This window comes from Phoenix dactylifera, chromosome 8 (assembly GCF_009389715.1).
Source record: "Phoenix dactylifera cultivar Barhee BC4 chromosome 8, palm_55x_up_171113_PBpolish2nd_filt_p, whole genome shotgun sequence".
Taxonomy (NCBI): Eukaryota; Viridiplantae; Streptophyta; class Magnoliopsida; order Arecales; family Arecaceae; genus Phoenix; species Phoenix dactylifera.
The window spans coordinates 17516449-17538226 of NC_052399.1; the positions used below are offsets into that span (position 1 = coordinate 17516449).

General features: G+C 39.3%; 1 protein-coding gene across 7 annotated transcripts in view; it reads right to left on the reverse strand.

Moving 5' to 3' along the window:
• LOC103710891 (helicase and polymerase-containing protein TEBICHI) overlaps positions 1–21236 on the reverse strand; it is a 31419-nt gene extending 10183 nt beyond the window's left edge. For 3 of the 7 annotated variants that reach the window (XM_039129107.1, XM_026806164.2, XM_039129108.1), the window contains exons 1-19: positions 21033–21236; positions 20232–20689; positions 19833–20043; positions 18720–19766; positions 15414–15478; positions 14269–14374; positions 13960–14160; positions 11570–11770; positions 11092–11253; positions 10713–10955; positions 9973–10185; positions 9448–9798; positions 9180–9332; positions 7776–7997; positions 6417–6635; positions 6179–6296; positions 4087–5249; positions 3687–3884; positions 3303–3562 (exon numbers count right to left, since the gene is read on the reverse strand). In XM_039129107.1, the coding sequence (XP_038985035.1) occupies positions 3303–3562; positions 3687–3884; positions 4087–5249; positions 6179–6296; positions 6417–6635; positions 7776–7997; positions 9180–9332; positions 9448–9798; positions 9973–10185; positions 10713–10955; positions 11092–11253; positions 11570–11770; positions 13960–14160; positions 14269–14374; positions 15414–15478; positions 18720–19766; positions 19833–20043; positions 20232–20689; positions 21033–21068 (5627 nt within the window). In that variant the 5' untranslated portion in view covers positions 21069–21236. Of the gene's footprint in view, positions 1–3302; positions 3563–3686; positions 3885–4086; positions 5250–6178; positions 6297–6416; positions 6636–7775; positions 7998–9179; positions 9333–9447; positions 9799–9972; positions 10186–10712; positions 10956–11091; positions 11254–11569; positions 11771–13959; positions 14161–14268; positions 14375–15413; positions 15479–18719; positions 19767–19832; positions 20044–20231; positions 20690–21032 lie in introns of those variants that run through there. The other 4 variants (XM_039129109.1, XM_039129110.1, XM_039129111.1 and 1 more) reach the window with 4 other exon arrangements.
• Positions 21237–21778: the final 542 nt, after the last annotated feature.

Below are 21778 nucleotides of genomic sequence, written 5' to 3' on the forward strand. Positions count from 1 at the left end.
GTTGAACACTTTTGGACATTTAACAGTTGGCACCATGCCAAGTGCATAGTAACCACTAGATATCTACCCCCCTTTAAAGCCACAACCACCTCAATGAGGATAAGCAATTCAAAAGATTGACTTTTATCAACATTCCAGCAGTTGCATGACCTTCTTGAGATGGTATTGAAGTTCATATTGATCAAACATCAAAGACTAATCCATATGCTGTCACCAATCTGATAATTTAGAGTACATATTACAATTTCAACTCACTGGAACAATAATCCAAACTAAATATTACACTTCCAACTGCAAGTTCAATCAAACCAAACACTACCTCTAGCGCCAAAGAAATCTGTACACACGCGCACACACAGATATATGTATATCTACTCAAACTCAATTCACCTTTTGGCCCGCGAAAGCAGCCAGCCTCTTAATGGCTTTTATTTAGTCATGCATCCCACAGCTTAGATATAACATTAAAATAACATAATGAGCAGTGACTGACTATCTATCTTCACCATCAAAAACAAAGACTCGAAAATTTACATAAACCAGCAACCAGAATATTCTACTTAGGGAGCCACATCCACTTTGGGAGCTCCTTATAGTACTGCTGCAGCATCCATTTTTGAGGCATTCCTTGCTCTAAATTTTGAACAACTCTTCCCCTCTTCCTCACCAGACACCCAAAAGATATAGAGAAACAGTAGACCGTCCTTCAGCATAAAATCGACCACTTTCCACCCCAAACATGCAATTTTCTTTCTGATTCCGTGAGGCAGATCAGCCTTTCCCTTTTCCTTATATCCTATAACAAGTAAATACATAGAGGGAAAAATCTTCTCACTGCACATATTCAATTGTTGCAAATGATTGAAGTATTAGAAAACTGAAAATTGATTTTTTTTTTTTTTATCTACAAAACACATATTGGATTCACCGCTTATTTTTCTTATAGTATGAGATTGTGTATACGAGATCACTGTAAAAGGTAGGAATGATAAAATCACATGTTGCAAGAGTAACCTCAACAAGTTAGAATAATTATGCACAAGAGATTTCATGCCCACATGCACAATGCCTACCTTGAATCCAAAATGCATGAGACATATTTTAACATCACAATAAAAGTAGAATTTGATCTCAAATATAGTTTATATTTTCCTTTTTCATATATGTTTCTTACATTTTATATCAGTCCCAATAAATTCTTCAAGCTTGCTATAACATACTTGAAATCGAAAGCTAAAGCTTGATCAAGTTTAAATGTCCAACACAAGGTTTTAAACATGAAACAGAAATGCAATGAATGACACAAAGGGGAGAACAAGTGGCATCTAAACCATCGAGAACCAATTTTGGGTAGGTTGCCAATAGCATACTTGCAGCAGCCATCTGGATTTCAGCTGCATTAGAGGGACTGACCACTCTAATCTTACAGGACATCCAGTAACCCATTCATGTAGTCATGAAGAAAAGATAACTCTCCGCAGAAAAGTTCCCCACATGATGCCATTACATCATAATGAACAAAAAAAAACATGTTCAGACTGCCAGTGTGAGGCTGTTTCGAGAAAAGATCTAGCGGGTATTATTGAGGGCTCATTTCTAGGGGTGGCAAAATAGGACCCGACCCGCCAACCCGACTCGTGTTCGACCCGCCATAAACAGGTTTAGGTTTGGCCTAAACAGGTTCGGATCGTAAACAGATTGACTCGTTTAACTTGTTTATTAATTGGGTCGGATACATGTTTTAGATGTCTGACCCGTTTAACCCGTTTATAATTTGATGCACATAATTCCTCTTCTTTTTTTTTGCTAGGACCACAGTTCCTCTTTCGTTTCCCCATTTCCCCCTTCCTCTCTACCCGAAGCTCCATGGCGGAAGATCTCCACCCCCTCCGAGCCCCACCTCCGCCGCAAGCAGTGGAAGATCTCCTCCTTAGCAGGCGATCACCCCCGCCACCCCTGCCATCCAAGGACCCCTGGAAGCTCCCCTCCAAGACTCGTCCCCTCACCATCCTCAGCCCCGACGATCCCCGCGACGCCCCCGACCTTCCCCCGCCCTCCTCCTCCTCCGGAGCCTCCGGCGCCACCGAGGACAGGGTCGTCTTCCCTGTCGACAATATCTCGGAGCCCATCGCCGTCGCGATCTGGCCGGGGGTCCGAGATGCCAAGGCTCGGCGGGCCGTCGCAAGGAGGGTGAAGTCAACCTGGACTTCCAAGATCGACGAGGGCACGGACGTCGCCGACTTAAAATCGAGCGGCGAGGAGGACGCCGGAGACGAAGGGTACCGAGAGTTTGACGACCTCCCGAAGGGAGAATCCGAGAGCACGAGGGTGGCGGCGGGGGCTAGGGTTAGGGTTTCCAGCCCTTCCCTCTCTCCGTTCTCCTTCTTCGGTCCTCAAGACCCCGAGCCCACCCTAGCGGCTTAAGGTTAGGGTTTCAACGTCGACGGCGGCGGCGATGAGAAGGTACGAGTTCTGCGGCTCCGCAAGGTATGCTTTCTCCACCTCCGTTAGGTTTTCATTGTCCTTCGGTTTAGGTTGTCGGATCCATCGAACCCCTTAGAGCCCAACCCTTAGGTTCTCGGCCGCCCAGCTCGTCAAACACTTTGCTCATCTTCGTTCTTGAGACAGTGGTGATGGATTAATCAGGATGAAATACATCCTAATCACTTATCACTGCCTCATCATTATAGAAATTGATTTTATGTTGGGTTGGGCAGGTTAAACAGGTCGGCTCAGAATGGGTAGGGCTTAATAGATTAAATAGGTCAGGTCGGGTTGGACAAACAGGTTACCTGTTTATTAAACAGGTTAAAGGGGTCGGATCGGGTTACCTGTTTATTAAACAGGTCAGGTTCAGGTTGTAATTCCTGACCTGTTTAATAAACAAGTCGGATTCAAGTTTATGATTTTCTGACCCGACCTACATATAACCCGACCCGTTTATGTTTGACCCGACCCGATTGCCACCCCTACTCATTTCTAGATTGTAGAAAACCACATTACACTTTAGAAGCTGATGAATCTTTATCTATTATAAATTAATCAGAGAATACATCATGGGAGCTTTTAATTATCTGTCTATTTGACAATATTACTACAAATTCAAAAAATTGAAGATCCAGCACCAGCACTATATAACTGTTATTGTGGATTTTTTTTGAAATTACTATCTCATTGACAAAATATGGATTCTCCCTAGGACTTTTTATTTTAACCTTTGCAATGAAATGTTCCACCAAAATATATCAACAAATAGCACCACAGATTAACAAAAGAATGAGGAGAGAGAAAAACACGGATACCTTAATAGGTCTAAGGCATGCTTATCTGTGCTAGGATGCCGCTTCCCTTTATTGCAACTCTCAGGTATGGGCAATTTTAAGTGTGTAAAAAGGACATTTGCAATGTCTGCAGCTGTATAAAGTGAAAAAGGCATGCCAGCAAGTCTATAAGCTTCCTTCTCAAGTTCTTTCAGCTTGCTCATTAAAGCATGCCTTGCATGAAGACATGCCTCCATGTCAACACCTATGCCCCAAAGTTCCATGTCTGCGAGGACTTTAACCTATGATGTGTTCATAGAATTTATTGTTAATATATAAATTCATCTAGTGATATGAATCTGTTAATGTTTACAAACATGAATGTCCAGTAAACAGTCACTCAAAAGTAATTATAGCAAAGGATACCAGTGGATTCTCAATCCTGGTAAGAACTTCAACCAGGCCCTCCGAAACAAGAAGCTTCCATAAAACAGAAACCAGAGCTCGTACTTGGGCAGCTCGTCTACAACAACCATTATGTGCAGCCTCATGTATTTGATTTCTCCACCTACCATCCCGACTAGCAGCTGCTGCAGCCTCACTAGATAATCGTTTCTTGACAACCTAGCCCATATATAAATTTATTATAAAAAAAAAGAAAGAAAATTGGGTGACAATACAATGCACAAATCCTGAGTACACTTGTATCCATATTTCATGATAAGCTAAGATCATGAAGAAGCAATAAATATTAATTTGGTTACAACACAGATATTATGCTTCAACATAGGATCGCAAGTTTTTAAAAATAAATAAATAAATGTACCTTGTCAAGGATTGGAATGGATTTGCTTTCCTCATCAGGCGAAAGGATCCATGCCAGCAAGCATATGTCGATTCCATCATTCACAGAGACAGATGGCAATGAAATATATGAATTGTCAATAAGCTCAATGTCATTCAGCTTTTTATACTCGACACAGAGCCTTCTGAATCTCTGAATAGAAATACAAGGATATTTGAGAACCTGAATCTGATTTTTCAGATTCCATGTTATTTTTCTAACGCCACCTTTTCCCATAATTTTAGCTATCCTTTTCCATCTACTTAGAGCAACCTCCCAGATGTCACATTTATCAAGGTTGCCAGAAGCCACCAGATCCTTTGAAAAGTTGACATAAAACACTGGTGAATTTTCCCAACAGATAGCTAAGCCAAAAACTTCAAATAAGATGGAAGGTTGAAGTTCTGGTCGTTTAAAGAAATGAACATCAAAACAAAATTCCCCAACCGCACCCCACTGATCTAAAAAGGAATCAAACCCGCCAGGAAAATTACTGGCCTTAATGGGACCTTTGTCAGAAATGTCTCCATTACTGTAGTTGGGTCCATCTACTCTGCCCATGTCCCCTCTCTTTGGATCATAACCTAGTGTGACATCAAGAATACCATTTGCATGGCTTGTTGATTCTGGAATGTGAGAATCCCCTGATGTTCCCACATCATGATGATTTACCTTATGAGGAGAGCCACTGGTTACAATAGAAGCTTTTATTAACATCCCAGCAACGGTGCTGATACTGTTATGCTGCACTGCTTCAGCTGTGTTTACCCCTCCAGAAGCCTCTGCCATTATATCCTTCATATCGGTTGAATTTTCTTTCTTAATTTCACGAGAACTATGATTATAACTAATACTTGTGTTATCTGCATCACGAGCAGCAAGTTGAGTGTCTCTTACAGCTTCTGCTCCATTGAAGCATGATAAAGCAACTTCACCAGCAGAGGTAAAGCTACCTCGTCCAGAGCTATCCTCAGCAGTGGTAGAAAGTAAAGGTCGTGAAAACTGGGGAACATGAACCCCAAGTGATTTGAAAATAGAAAAGGCAGCAATTCTTGCTTCTTCTGCTTGGTCAAGAATGATTTTGCGCGCACCATTTTTTATCTTCTTAGCCACTCCCAAATGCAGGCGACGAAGGGCTGAATCATCTAGACATCCATCAATCATAATTAGCATAACAAGCTTATACAGTAAGAAAGAAAGAAGAAACTGGAACTGAATAGCAGTATATCACCAAAATAAAAACACAAGTAAATTAAATAAGATATTAACATGCAGTAAAGCATAAAGCATAAAACTTAATGATAGCTAGCACAGAAGGCAGATAATAGTAGAGTCTAACTGATCTTCCAAAGCTATGAGTGTGGACGATTCCAATTCTCTAAAGCTTGAGCATTGAGCATGTTGCAGCAAATGTTAAATACCTAACTTGGAGGTATTAACATATAAACAAAAACCATCATAATTCACACTACCAAGACACAAATATGAAGGAAAGCATCATTTAAGAGGTGTCATAGTCATTGATATCATTCCTTTCTCATTTGCACAACAACATAGGCTTACATGTCAAGATAGCTTGATCCATCGGAGGAGAGCTTCTTCTGGAAAAACACCGCTACTCCCTCTCACCTCCCTTCTCCACCATTCCCTACACCTTTCCACCCCACTTCAACCTCCTACCTCCCCTTCCCTCCCACATCCCCCTCCATTCTTAACCATCATTCTTGTTGGCTCAGAGGAAGAGAACAACAATGTGAGTGATAGAGAGAGAGAGAGAGACAAGATGTGAAAGAAGGGGAAGAGAGAGGTGGCAGAGAAGCATTGTTTTGGTTAATAGATCCAACAAATTTGACTTTCTTTAGATTTCTGTGGTGCGATATGAAATGATTCCTTCTACACTAAAGAGAAGCAAGGTCTGTCTCTCTCTCTATCTAAATCATATAGCCCTAGTCAATGATTTGGGACCACCAAAAAGATACACATCAATTAATTAGTACATTATGCATTGACAGCTATTGAAGAACAGAAGAATGAAAATAACATAAGTCATGTAAATCATCAAGAGAGAGAGAACCTTGACCAGCCCATGCAGAAGATTCAAAAAGAGCTTTTGCAATCACAGAAACAGTTGCTTCAGCAATGGCAAGAGGAGTGCGTAGACCAGCCTTATAAAGTGCCCTTGCTCGTGAGCCCTGTTTCACAAGAAAAGCAAGTAAAGATAAATGCAAATGTCAGACAAACTGATAAACTAAAGTGAACATCAATCTGCACTGACATAAATCATACAAGGAAACAACGGAAAGCAACGTTACCTTAACATACGGGATCGCAGTAAGCTCCGCAATCTCTGCTCTCACTCCAAATGAGACCCGATTTTGGAACTTGGCAACAAGACCTTCTAAATCATGCCAACCAAGTCTTTCACAAAATAATGACACCATCAAAGCAAACCTGCCGGCATTTTCTTGTAAGGCCTGAATCATGCCTCTGGCTACTTTGAAAGCCTCACAAACATCAGAAATAGGGACCTCCTACAAACAATAAGCATCAGAAATCCATTCATAGTTGTAGAAATCAAAACAATGTATTAGAAAATTGGCAAGCTTCTGATATAACTATAGTATGCAGCAATGCATTAATATATTAATAACACCAATAAAAACAGCACAAGTAAGCTAAAAGGGAATTATGCAGGCATTGAGCATCCTATTAGAACACCTGCTGAAAGCATGCATGCACTTACACAAGTATTTCAGCTTACATGATTTTCATGCCTTAAAGCAGCCGATACCCTGATCAAGTCAGTAATACAGGGTAATCTATGGTGCATATTTTGCAATGGTAAGCGATCATATTTTCTGTTCCAAGTTCATCGATGTACAGGGTAACCTTCATTCAACATGTCATGTTCCAAGACCTGTGTCGGTCAGCAACCAGTTCGGTACGGTATTGCCCTCTCTCTCTCTCTCTCTCTCTCTCTCTCTCTCTCTCTCTCTCTCTCCCTCTCCCCCCCCTGCCAGTTTACCATTTTGAATGCTAGAACCATCCCGGTCCGCCGCCGGCATGGCTAAGTGCGCCCTGAATCGGGTGGTTCGGGACAATTCCGCATTCCTTCGTTTTCTTTACACACAAGTACATAAAGGTAATCGACATGCCAACATGCAGCGGGTTGAAATATTTGAATAATAAGGGGGAGGGGGGGTGTTACAGAAATCAGCAGCTAAATGATTTCATAAGAGCAGGAACAAGTACACCAGCGTACATAATCAGCCCAAACTTACAAACTAAGAAAAAAAACATAGTTAGTTAATGTACTAAAATCACAGCATGATACGAAGATAAAATATTTTAGCAAGTGTTATTTAGAACAAGAAGACCAAAAATGTTAAGTATGAGCAGAGTATCTGCTTGTTTATAGCTAAACAATGTGCATATATGGTGGCATCATTCATGTATTATAAAACAAAATTAAAAATGAAAGGAAAGCGAGAGAGAGGGGAAGAGAGACTAAATACATACAATTAGCACTATGTGATCATGAGGTTATCTCCTTCAGATACATGATGCTAACAGGAAAAACATTAACATATAACTAGATTATCAAGGGAGCTAATTTATATTTAGGAGAACAGTGGGCAAAACAATATACAGCTAGAAGATAAGGATGACACCTGCACAAGTCTCGACAACATAAGTGCAACATAAAAGCGTTTGCAGACACGAAGAGTCTCTTCACTAGAAATTGTGCTAGTTTCAGTGGCTACACTCCGTGTTTGCAGTCTGTTGTGCAGCATTTTCTTTCTCCCTCTCAGTTTTTCTTGAAGAGCCATCGGGGCACCATGGGCCATGCGCATCAAGAAAGGTTCCACCACCCCAACTCGATTTCCAACTGACTGCAATCCACAGGTTTCAGAGAAGACATTAGTGGCTCTTTGAAACAGAAAGCACTTGACAGACCAGAACCAATTGAATCAAATGAAATGTTGCCACCCATGTTTTAAGCTCATGCTTGACAGTACTCAAATTTGTGTTTGTCAAGTCATAACAAGTAACAGGGACCAAAGTTTCCTGCTTGATAAAGAGTCTCAGAAGTTTTCTCGGCCATAACAGACTCTTCATGTTTTTTACGATAAACAGTAAATTGATGGCACATCAGACCTCAACCTTGCAAGTCAAGAATATCAACAAAAATGTTGTAGCATGATAATATAACTAACAGGAAGTCAAATGCACCTCTACAAAAACTTTGCACAGTACGTGTCGGTAATGGAATAGTGTAGTTCTAATGTAACATTAGAAGCATAGCTAGAATGCTATAAAAATGCACAAAATCACTCGCAAGAGCTAGTGGCCCAGCATGTATAATACAAGGCTATAGCCCCTCAGATATAAGACACCAATACAGTAATTAAGAATACGCTGGATCTGCAGAAACAATACAAAGATACATAGCCCAGTACATGCTGGTGTCTTTAACTTTCCGTCATTCACAAAGGAAATGAGGCAATGTAGTCAGTAAACACATGCATGTAATCCGTAACTGTGACAACAGGCCATAATTGCAGTAGCACACAATAAGTATATGCTAGTGCTAAAACCCACAAGGCCTCAACCATTGTTTACTTAACCCCCATATGCTCCAACCATGCTAGCCAAATCCAGAAAAAAAAGGTGTTTTGATACTTGTATATGTGATTTTGGAAGAAACAAAGACCATGTATCAAAAACTTTCCTACTCTATTTCTTCATAGCATTGCTTTTTGATCACATCTAAGTTTTGTCCGATGGAGTCTTAATTCTGACTGAAAGCTAAGGACAAAGGGAGAAGAAGGGAGAGCAAGGATCACTGGGGGACGCTAACAACCCTACCCAGGAGCTGGAGCTAGTTTAAAAGACTCAGCCTAAAGACAAGGCAAGAGAGAGAATTATATAGTGACTCATCAAGGCTTCTTCGACTTACATGGTATAAATGTGAGTTTGTGCACACAAAAATGAACACATGCAACCTTAGCAAGCTATCAGAATATCGTGTTCGGAATCAAAGCAAGGTTTGCAGAGTGAGATGATCACATTACTTGGTCAAGCGCCGATAATTCCATAAACCTCTCATAGTATAATTCCCAATCCGGTTCAACTTCAACATTAATAGGAGTTACAAGGTAAACTAAATGCAAATCAGATGCAAGAACAAATCCTTCTCTTGCTCTCGACAGATCATATAGGACAACCTGCAGAAAAATAATATGCAAAGTCAAGCAAAAATAAGTAAATTAAGTCTAGGAGAGCACACTGTAAAATAAAATTGGGCAAAATACAAAACAAGATGAGTCGCAAAATCCCTACAAGGGATTCTTCAGGCGTAAGAGAACTGCCAAAAGCTGCACGTCCAAGAGGAGTTGTGCTGTACAACTTAGTCTCTTCATTCCATTCAAGAAAATTTTTATGGCATAACCATCGAAGGGAATCTTGAGCTGATTTTACGACTTCTTGAAATGGTACAGTAGAATTGAGGAGAGTGCATCTAACATATCGATGAATGTCACTTGCAGTTTGAACAATCCCACCAGCAACAACCTCCATGATTGCTTGAGTCATCCCATTTTTATCTTCAGAGAGGCAAGACTGCAAGGGAGGGCAGCTATCATTAAGGATAGCAGCAATTCTTTTGACCTCATCAGGCTTGCATACAAGTATCTGATTGGGACAATAAAAAGAATTAGAAGATCCATGCTTCCTTAAAAACATATTGTCAACTTCCAAAAGAGTTTAAAGAACAACCACAAGCTTTAATTGTGAATTCAACATAATAAAAAATATTTACTTTAGGTAACTAAATCGAGAATAAACTTGTAAAGAAGAGCAGCTTACACTCTCTCCTCTTGCGTCTATTCCAGTTCGACCTGCACGACCAGACATCTGTCTATAGCGCGTTCCATCAATGAAATCGCGACCAACCCGTGGTTGTCGAAATATCACCCTTCTGGCAGGCAAATTAACTCCAGCAGCCAAGGTAGATGTAGCAGTCAAAACACGTACAAGGCCTTTACGGTAGCATGTTTCAACGATCTCTCGCTCCTCGACCTGTAAGGCATTCCACAGGAGTAGTTCAGTGAGGACAAAGGAAGCAAATTGGCACCTTTGTGGGATTTGCATTTATTTGTTGAATCACATTCATCAAAATTATCATAGTGAAATTCAGATTTCTGACTATACAAGGAAAATGGGAAAAGAATGACACTGTAAATGTGAAGTGAGGTTTAGAAATAATACGGCTGGATTATTGGCACAGATGTCCCATTGCAATGCAAATTCAGGTTGCCAGTAAGGCAAACCCCAAGGATATCGGAGCTTCAAGCAAACTATATAAAACTAAATACCTAAAATCTTCAATGAAACTTGCAATATAAGAGGGCCAAAGAAAATAAGGTTACTGAAATCCAGGTATTGTCAAGCAATAGCATGTAAAAATTAGTCACATAATTATTGCACTTCGATAAACATGTATAAAGAGAGATATAGTGCATGCATATGGTCATCAATCAAAAAACAGGCAATAAAAGATGAATAATGTGTACATGTGCATTACAGATAAAAAACATAGGAACTACCGTAAGGCCGGCATGATGATAAGCAACACCAGAAGGCAGTGTTTCTTCTAATATAGGATCTAATCCAGCAGGACACCTCCGCAAGGCCCCAATGGCAGAGGAAGCATCATTGAACTCACAGTCAACAACTTCATGTCCGCCAGCAGAAAATTTCTTTAAGAACCTAGAGACATGCCTTGCAGTTGATTCACATCCTTTTCTACTCGAACAAAATAATAGCACTGAGTGACCTTCTTGAACAACCTGGATCGAGGTGAATACAAAACAGCAAAAGGATTTCATAAACAAATTAAAAATAAGATTCAAGAATTTTATGCAGCCAAAGACCTTAATATTATAAACTTAAATTTTCTACAACTCATACAAAATTGCAAATTACCTCATTGCAGAGTTCCACAATGTGATCTGGGTCTTTACCCCCAAAATCAGCCGTTTTGGGGATCTTTCGAACAACATTCATTTTTTTGTCAAAAATGGTATTCCCAACTTTGATATACTCCTCTAGCGGAACTGGTCGGAAATCAGTCTCATAAAGTGCAGCCTGCAAATTCGACAAAGAAAATTGTCAGCAAAGTCTAGAGATGAAGTTTCTTAAACTGGCAAAAAATTATGAGAATAATCCATAAAGCCAACTACGTATAGTTGAAAGATTTTGGTTATGTTACTGTTTATGACAGTACATAAGTTGAACATTAGAAATATGTATTGGATGTATCATTTTTCTAGCACTCTTTTACTTCCCCCTGTTATGTTGACAAAATCTTATTGCTCAGAAAATAGTACATTGGGCATCCTGTCTTTCCTTTTGAGCAATTCCAGCACTTCAATAGAGACAAGAATAGCTAATCTTTACTTACTTGTAGCCAATCAGCTACAGCTGCTACATTTGCCATGGTGGCGCTCATTCCAACAATCTGCAAACCATGAGATGGGTCAGCTTTCCCGCTGCTAGAACCCGAACTTTCTCCACTAGATGATTCTGAGTTTCCTTCACCAGATGCATAACGAAGCTTTGTCAACATTAGCTCCAGCAGATAACCTCTGTGTTGATCACCAACCTATGATGGCAACTAATTACTTTTAAATAATTATAACCAACAAGAGTTACCTCCAAGGTGACAATTTATGACAGCCACCAGAAAAAGACACTCCACAAAGTAGACGGAGGCAAAAGGAAACGAACTAAGTTACAGTCAGCTACGCACACTATGAACAGAATAACTTCAGTGAAATCATTTATTAATTATTTGAACTAATAGACACTCTGGCATTAAGTGAATAGATACTTTTTTCACAAATGTCTTATCTAAAAACTCTAATGAGCATGCCATTCGTCACAATAGTACAAAAGAGAAAATTAAAAAAAAACAGAGAGCTCTAGGTTTGACCCACAAGTGTGATCTAAAGGCACCAGGCCTGTAAAGAAGAAATACAGCTGCACAAGACTAATGTGTAAATTCTATAACTACAAATTCATGTAATTACGAATACTATCGTAATAGTGAAACAATATGAATCACACTTCAAAGGTCACAACTGTAATGAACTAACACAAGTCAACCAATTATGTAGATTCAATTATGCAATTACACCTAAAAGATCATGGCTGTAATAACTCGTACTTGTCATAGGAGAACCAACTTGGAGATTCTAATGTTCTATCCTCAAGATTCCCTCATTTATGACCAAAATGCCAAAGCCAACCCCAACTTCAGAGTCAAAATGGTCATTGTTTATCAAAAAGATAAAAAAGAAAAAAGAAGTATAGCAGCAAAGGATTGTGAGAAAGAGAGAGAGCGAGAGTAAAACAGCTTGCCAGTCATCATATGGTATGGCTCGCGGTTGGAAGCAGCCTTAAAAGGACAATGGTTTGTCCAAAATGGTAGGATTAGAGACCTGCTGTTATGCAAAGTGTTTGGGGAACGTTTTGGGCCTCCTAGGCAATGTAGTTCGGGTTGCTATTTTGACAACGAATAGAGTTGAATTGTCCTGTTTCACATATATGCTTAGCTGGGGGAGAGAGACATGAGGACTGTGTTTAAAGATCTTTAGATGTCTTTACATGGGACCTCATGGGAAACTTTTAAAGAGTTGTAGGCCTGCAAGTCAAAAAAGAATCTCTTTCAAAAACTGATCATTTCTTCAGATTATACACCCTGAGCCAGCAAGAAAAGTGATATCTATACATGAAAGTGGAATGTCTTGTAAGAGAAATTCATCCAATTTTCAAGGATCCAAAAAACAATAATCAAGTTACGTTCATCCAATTTTCTTTCCATGTTCCATTACATTCTATTGATGCATGTATTCAAGCAAACCAGATAGCACTGATAATCTGGGTCTCCAGATGCTTTGGTTTTTTAGCATGCTTTACCATGGCAGCCTGGAACAACTTGCAGTTTTACGGAAGTAAACTGCACCACACATGGTTGACAGAATCAAATAGTTCAAGGGCAAACACAAAAATAAGATAAATATTTTGAGACAAAAATATGCTTCAAGCTATACAACCTGTACAGTATTGGATCTACATCTCAAATTATTGCATGTTAGAGAAAATAAATATAAAAGCTATAAGTTTAAACATTTTCGTCTGCTAAAAAGTAAATCTGAAAAGCAGATACAATTAGAAAATGATAAAAATGAAACCTAGATGTAAAAATCATAATTTGAAAATATGTATAACTATATGCAAGGAAATAGACAAATAGTAAGCTTTAACTGATCTATGTGGGATTAGTTTTATGCATAGTGCTTCCAATTATCTTATCCAAAGCTAAATACTTCTCAGTTGTACATTGCCCAAATTATCCCTTTGTTATCCGCCCTCATTCTGAACCCTTCACAGTTCGCACCCTTCAAATCAAGGGATTTATGCCATAAAGCAAACCTGGTCAGACCATCTCAGAGAGTTTTCGGTCATATAATGTCTATTAATGATACTACTGAGAAGTAGAAAATCCTCCAAGAACTTGATCCTTCATGATTTGAACAAACGTGCACTTCAACATTTCCATCCCATTTACATTTTTCTCATATACCATTCTCATTTCTCAATAAACTAACCTCACATAAAAAAGACAGTCTTATACTTCCAATCAGTGATTCATGAGGATTTCAGGTAGAACAATTTAATGTAGATAACCAAGGAGGGCAAAAGGTGATACATTAAAAAAGAAAAGAATATTAGAGTTGTAAAATTGCATAAAAAAGCTAAGAAACAAGATTCAAGGATGTTTCAATTTACCATATGAAGTTCATCTATCACAATAATTCCGAGTTCAGAAAGGCGACCTTCTTCTAACAATCTGTTAATTAAAGAGTTTGCCTTCTCTATTGTACATACAGCTACAGAAGTGTCTTTTGGAAGTGATGCACCACCTTGATTTCCATAAAAGCTGCGAACATGCTTCCCAAGTGGCTCAAGAAGTAGTTCCAGGTGTTCGGCCTGCAAGAAAAGATAACAGCCATAGCCATTAATAGTACATGTAAAAGTTTCTAACTTACAATGGGTCTTTAAGAAACTTCTTGGCTACAATTAAGTCACTAAAAGCACCTTTTCAGCACAAATTGACACATAAGGAAGTACAAGCAGCGCCATTTTTCCAGTCGATATAACTTGCCTCAACATCAAAATCTCCGCTACAAAACTTTTACCAGCACTGCAGTGCAGCAAAAAGGATATGTTATAGAAATGCCTCAAATTTCAAATGCTTGACATGAAAAGCATGCAGGAGATCATACAAAGAATTACTGTGTACAGTTAAAAGGTCTTGAGATAAAAGTAGGGAAAGATATTGATGGCACATATGGTCACATAATAAGGAGGTTATAAGACACAAGAAATAGCAAACAACAAATTAAATGATATTGCTTACGATCTTAACCATGTTTAGGCCAACAGCATAAAAGCGTATCAGATTACCTTGTCAATAAGTTCTGACACCATGCACTAGCTTAGATCAACACAACCATCGTAACACAGGGAATAAGATTTCTTCAAAATAAAAATGCATTCTTAAGATGAAAACCTTTTGTGATCATATGGACATCTAACCATAAGAAAATAAATGATTAAAGCAATGCACCCATATATTGGATTTTACAGTTACCAGATATTTAAGATGCATTACATGTTGGGAGATTGATATGTTGTGCTCAAGTTAACAAATTACAATAACCCAACCACATAGATTTTATTTTATTCTGCCTGGATCGTATCAATGATCCAGTTTAACAGCAAAAATATTGATTTAATCCACAAAATCATAGACTATAAGTACACAAATTATGAAATTATTTAATACATATTGTGAACAACAATCAGCACAGACATCTAGAGTGACTTACGATGCCAGATATCTGAACTGGTAAAAACTATGGTTTACTTGTTCAAAACAATTGAAATACTGGCAGAAAGCAGTAAAAATATTGCCTAAATTCAAAAACAATTGGATGGAATGACATATCTTATCATGCTCAATGCAAAGTCTTCTTAGAGTTTTCATATCTATTTGTGCCAGCACATGCCAAGAGTTGGCATGCACAACATGATAAGTCATTATGCCTAACCACAAGTATAACACATGATATTTTTATTCCTTGGGTTCATCTAGGTATGCTGAACAAGTGAAAACAAGAAAACAAGTAACAATTGGCAAGGTTGATTCTCATGAACTTTAAAGTATTTATAACAAATACCTGGTTGATGCACAATAGACTAGATTTCTTTTCTCCAAGACGCCATCTACAAGGAGACATTCGACCTACAAATTCAACCAATCGAAGTTGTAAAAAAAATATTAAGCTTCTGCTGAGTATCATCATAACATGAATTTGTACAGCCATTTTCAAATTTATTGTCTTCGATAAATCTTATCCAGCTCTGCAATTATTATGAAATTTGTAGAGAAAATCTGTGACCATACTACAGTGCACTAGAATAAACATGTCAAAATACAAAAAGAGAGAAGCACCATGGCAAGATTGAAAATTCAGAAAATCAAAATATAAATCAATATCAATACACATATACACATACATACATGTATATGTGCACAGAAGTACATACTTCATGTGTTAAGCATTACAAAAATGTTGGAATGATCCAACAACAAAAATGGAAGCAAACTACATAAACAGTATGGCAAGGTAAAATTTGAAATAAAAACACAAGACACTTTACAGATTAAATATTGAGACCAATCAATCAATACATATATAAGTAACTATGTGAATAATGTACTTTAGCATGCATCTATCACACACGCATTTGTGCAAGCATAACAGCACCAGCGCATATCGCTACATACATATAAAATCTAACTATAATCGTTTGTCCTATTTATCACCTCCCAATTGCCACCTTCATATCCCCCTCCTCTTCTCTCCCTTCCACTCGCCTCCACCACAAAGGGCATGTGTATGTGGTGCCAATCACTTAGCACACTCCAGGACCTCAAACAAAAAGGAATAATGCAAACTTAATGGAGCAAAAGGAGTAAATAAACCTGCTCAAAATAAATGAAAGTGAAGAAATGGAGAAAGAAGTACAAGAACCAAATTGAATAGATAAGAGGTTAAAATGAGCACTAAAAATATTAATAATGTCAAAAGATAAGAGGTGACATGAAGGTAAGATAGGTAGATTTAGAAGAACTGTGTTAACCAGGAAAGCCTAACACTAAAATCAACCACATTTGTGACTTATGAATGGCAGTATAGACTTATGAATGGTGGTATACGTATAGAAAGATGCCAAATATCTACTTGCACCACAAATGAGACAAGAAAGGAATGTCACAGCTAGTTAATTATAATCCACTGTGCATATCTAGCAGCAAAGATAAGCAATTGAACTGAACAGCAATTATGCATAATGAAAGACCACATAAAAGGGATAATCCTAATGTATTTTCTATGGATTACTGGTGCTCAAATTGTCAGGTTTTGATTCAAAATTATGCGACTAAGAAGTACTGGAAAGTTGAAACCATGAAACTATTGATCAGATCAAGTGGTGGAGACCAACTACTGATGTGCCAAATTCTTATGTCTCCAAGGTGCTGATTCAAAGTCAAGTTCTTTGACAGCATGAAAATTGAGCAAGTGTCAAACATGGCAAATATGTAAGTCCACCAATTTAACCATGCTCATTTACAATGCTAATCATCTCAAGAAGCATTTATACTTCAACAAAACTATAGACAACAATATGTAATGCAAGAAATCAGTGCTTCTATTGAATTAAAATGTTGGAAAATAAATTGGAACACAAGGCATAGTCACATGGGTGAGACTACCAATGTGGATGTGTAGTAAATCTTAAAAAAATAGGGTGAAAATGACTAGATAAAAAATGCTGGAATTGCTCTAAAGATAAAAAATACGAACTGATATAGATCCTATAACCATGGGTAACAATGTTACAAGGAGAATGCATAAGGAAGGCAACATCAATTTAATCTCTGTTTATGGATCATGAAAGAGGAGTGAAAGGCCTCAGTCTCCAATAATGGTAGATTTGAGAAACTACTTGAACACACCAAAATAGGAAGAGGAGTGCTCCAGCTATTAAACACAAGCTATCTTTATAAATCAATTCCCACAAAGTTGGTATAAGGCTTGTAGACAACGTTCGCCGTACCGGTACCGAATCCCGTATCGGTGCCGCACTAGCATAGGCAAGGTACGCGGTACCGACTGTACCGATGTACCGGTGGGCATCGGTACTGGTACGGTACCGAACCAAACCGAGCCGAACCGGTACTGTACCGATGGGGCTAAAAGCCAAAAAAAATTGCAGCCGGTACGGACTGGTTGGTTCGGGCCGGTATCGGTTCGGTACGGGCCGGTACCGAGTCGGTATGGGTCGGTACCGGTCGGTACGGTTCGGTACCGAAATATGTAGCTGTACCGTACCGGTAGGGTCCGGTACCGGTATGTATCGGCCGGTACCGGCCCGTACCGACCGGTACGGCAGACCATGAGCATAGGCGTACAGAGTGTCGGTACGGTACGGTATGCGGTATACTAGATGTACCGACACGGCATACCGATACCGGTATCCATCAGTATGGGTACGGTACGCCCGGTACCGATCGGTACAGCATACCATGCTTGTAGGTGATTATTACTATCAGATAAAGACACAAGGCTAGGCCACGCCAAGTTTTCTTCTGTGCTAACAAAATAGAAAATTAAGATATCTAGACAACCTTATACATTTTGTTCTTGTCAAAACAAAGGAAAAAAAGGGGAAGATGCAGTGGTCAAAGAAGGGATATAAAAAGGAACTGGAGAAAAAAAGCAATTTTAGAAGGAGAAAAACTGGTAACATATGCATAACTGCTAAACTTCAATAACTTTGTGCAGGAAATAAGAATGCAACAAGTCAGGATGGCATAATGATTAAACTGGAAAAGAATTCTTCCTAGTGAAATTCAGCAAAGAACTGTCAAGCTATTAGCCAGCAATCAAATGGCTTTGAATGCATAGGCTTCATTACATGAGAAGATGGATATGATGCTGCTGACAGAACAGGAAGTCAGGAACCTTTCAATGCATAAACTTGTTCAAACTACGCGCACCCTTCTTATTCTCACCCCCACTCTCATTCTAATTAACGGCCCCCTAAAGGATTCTAGAGTGCCCCTACATAATTGGTACTTATATTCAATAGTTATTAGAATATCAATCATCACACTCGGATGTCCATGTTAAGAATATGTATCATGCAAATTCAAGTGATATAATGTGTTATGTAGCCAACTCCTAAAGATAAAAATCATAAAAACCTTTTCATTCACCGATAAACAAAGGATAAGACAAGGAAGCCCCTTATCTAGCTCTGAAATTAAGAGATATACAGAAGAAGAAGAAAAAGAAAAGAAGAAGTTAAGAGAAATAACATTGCAAACACATCAGGAAATTCTGAAAACATTACGTATCACAGTTGTTTTAGCTTCTTTCATGATATGCTGGAAGAAAAGGAAAATAGAAGCAAACCTGCCAAGGGTAAAGTTTTGATATCCCTTTCTTCATGTATACGCTGCATACTTCAGAAGGAAGCCAATTGGTAAGCTTCAAATGATCATTCAATAGCATAGAACTGGATGGAGTCGTGGCTTCTTCGCAATAGCCATAAGCAATTGATCTACTATGGGTTTCTTTCTCTGTATCATCAGCATCACAACGAGGTAGTGGCATATCATGAGATAAACTTTTGTCCTTGTGCATATGCTTGGAGCCATTCCCTTGAATCAGCAAACCACGTGTCCGTTCATGTATAGACAAATCAGAACCGTTGTCCACAATGTGTGGCAAATTTCTAGTTGGATAAGATAAATCAGGAGGACTCATATCTGATGACGTGTTTGAAGAAGATTTAGGAACTTCTTCAAAAGTTTCTGTTTTGCCCCGATCTTCATGACATTTTGAAATGTCTGAGGTCACTAGACATTTCTGCTTCAGACAACCACTATTTACATCTCCAATCCCTGCAAGAGTACCAACTCCATCTACATCCACATCACGATCATGTGCATTTTCCTCCTGACAGAAGTCAAAATGCTTCACAGGCAACGGGGATACCTCATTTTGCTGACTGCCTGACAGCAACATTATAGGTGCTTCAACAGGCTTCTCTATTGGCTTCGCACAACCTTTCTGTACCACAGCCCGAGCAGCTAAATCATCACTGTCCAATTTAGAAAAACTTTTAGCACCCTGAGGAATAGCACAAGAAGATTTGTCCTGCAATAACTTATTCCCAGATCTTCCGCTTTTTAAAAAGCACAGAATTTCAGGTAATTTATCAACTGGAGCAAGTAAACCATCAGCAACTTGAATAGCTTCATTCCAAAACTCATCACCTGGCGAGAACATGGAACTCCTGGATGCAGATCTAGGAGTCACACCAGCAGCCAAGACATTGGTTGACAAATCAGGCAAACAATGTTCTGTCTTCATTAAGCTAGAATTGGGAGTCGTACTGCATCTTCTGAGGCTTGCATCTCCACCATCACTTTCCTCATAGGGCTTACCACCTGATCCCTGCATCATTTTAACTCACTCATCAATGAGATAGAGAACTTGACAAGAAGGTTTGTCAGAACTCACATCAAGATCCTCACAATGAACAGCATGTGCTTCCTCAGGCTTAGCGCTTGACTCAAACTTTGAAGGTTTTTGGGACAGATTGCTCTGATCCAAAAAACATTGCTTCTTTGCACAAGTTTTGTTGCATGCAACTAAGAGAGATGGGCTGCCATTTCTCTTTGGACCCTTCAACTCTTGTTCCACAGGAATATTCACAGCAGTTGGGAGATCACTGGAGAAAAGGACCAGTGAATCACATGCGAAACAAAAATTCAGGACATTTCAAGAAACAGCAATGGCACTGCCTTTCCGAGAAAGCAATATGAATACAATGCCAAACTAAAATAATTATACTGTCTAGTATATGATGAGAATAAAGTGCAGACTGAAAACCTAAAAGAGGAGCAAAATCATCATTACCTGCAATACAGAGAAAGAAAATCAGTTGCAAACCTCCTGAGCTCTGAATTCCGCCTGGTCGCGATACCAACACCGCAAGGGTCATCGAGGGTGTGACCTTGCTCTCCAGACCCAAGAACATCAGCTGGTGCCTCGCCCAATGCTCCTATTCGAACCCCAGACTGGCCTTCAACACTCTTTGATGAACCTCCACTTCCTGAGGAACATGATATCAAGATGGGCTTCTTTGCCACATCAGAAGCCGAGCTGATCTCCGATGACAGATTTCTTCTGACGGTGTCATGCCTCGACAAGACCGCGCCACGGCCAGCACAAGAACTGGCATCGGGAGACTTGACGAGATAACTATCAAGATTGCCTTTTGCACTGGGTGATCCACCGAGCGGGCTCTTGGGATCTTTATCAGACTTCTTCTCATCTTTGGGTACCGGAGGTTTCCGCTTTCTTGAAGCAAAGAACTAATCATCAAACCAAGAACAGACGATGAGCAGCAAAATCAATGAGAAAGGATTTTATTTTGCAGGTAACCATAGACTTCAAGAAAAGAAACAATTACTGATCCAAGAGAAACAAATTTCTCGATCGTTATTAGAAAGATCGAATCAAGAAGACACTAGTATAATCAGTAAAATACATATTAGCTTGCAACTACTTCAAGATCTCGAGAAACGAAACTGTTCTTGGTCTAAAACAAAAGGATTTGTTTAGGCATTAGCAAAAAGAAAGATATGAGAGAAGAACGGGAGGAAGGAGAGAAGGAAGGCTCGGGGTATTTAGGGTTCGAGAGGGGAGGGAAGAGACCTGATCGATGCGGGAACGAGGGGAGCCCGACGCCATCGCGGATGGGGGGGAGAGGGCCGCCGCGTCCGCGATCTTGGGAGAGAAGGGTTTCTCGGCCCGGCGGCCACGCTGCGAAAAATTGGCAGCGGCGCCGATTTCGAATAAAGGAACCGCCAACGTCTACAGCGTCGTCGGGAGAACGAATATAGATACGTCTACTGCGTATAGAGGAGGCTCCCTATTGTCTAAAGAATGAAAGTTATGCCGACTTTATAAGAGCGGTGCGGGCTTCGGATTTCCTAGGGCTCGTTTGGTTCGCAGGAAAAAGAGGAAAAAAAGTGTGGTCAACAGAAAAGTAATGAAATGCCTGTTGTTTGGTTGGAGTTTTCAAAGGAGAAAGATGGAAAAGTTGTATTTCCATGGGAATATGATTCCCACATTTCATGGGAAAGTCTTTCCCATGAGAAACATTGGAAAGTTACTTTCCCATGAGGTGGGAATCACTCATTTTTTATTTTTTTCCAAAAAGACCCTTCAGCATTAAAGAAGCATTAAAGAGGCATTAAAGACCTAATTTTTATTAAGGGCATAATAGAAATTATACATAACTTTCCTAGGAAAGTGGATGGTCAACCAAACAAAAGCACTTTGGAAATTTGTCACTTTCCCATGATTAACCAAACATGCCAAAAGTACTTTCCTAGGTATCCTCTTCCTAGGAATCTAATTCCCAGGAATCATATTCCTAGGAGGGAAATACTTCCCGC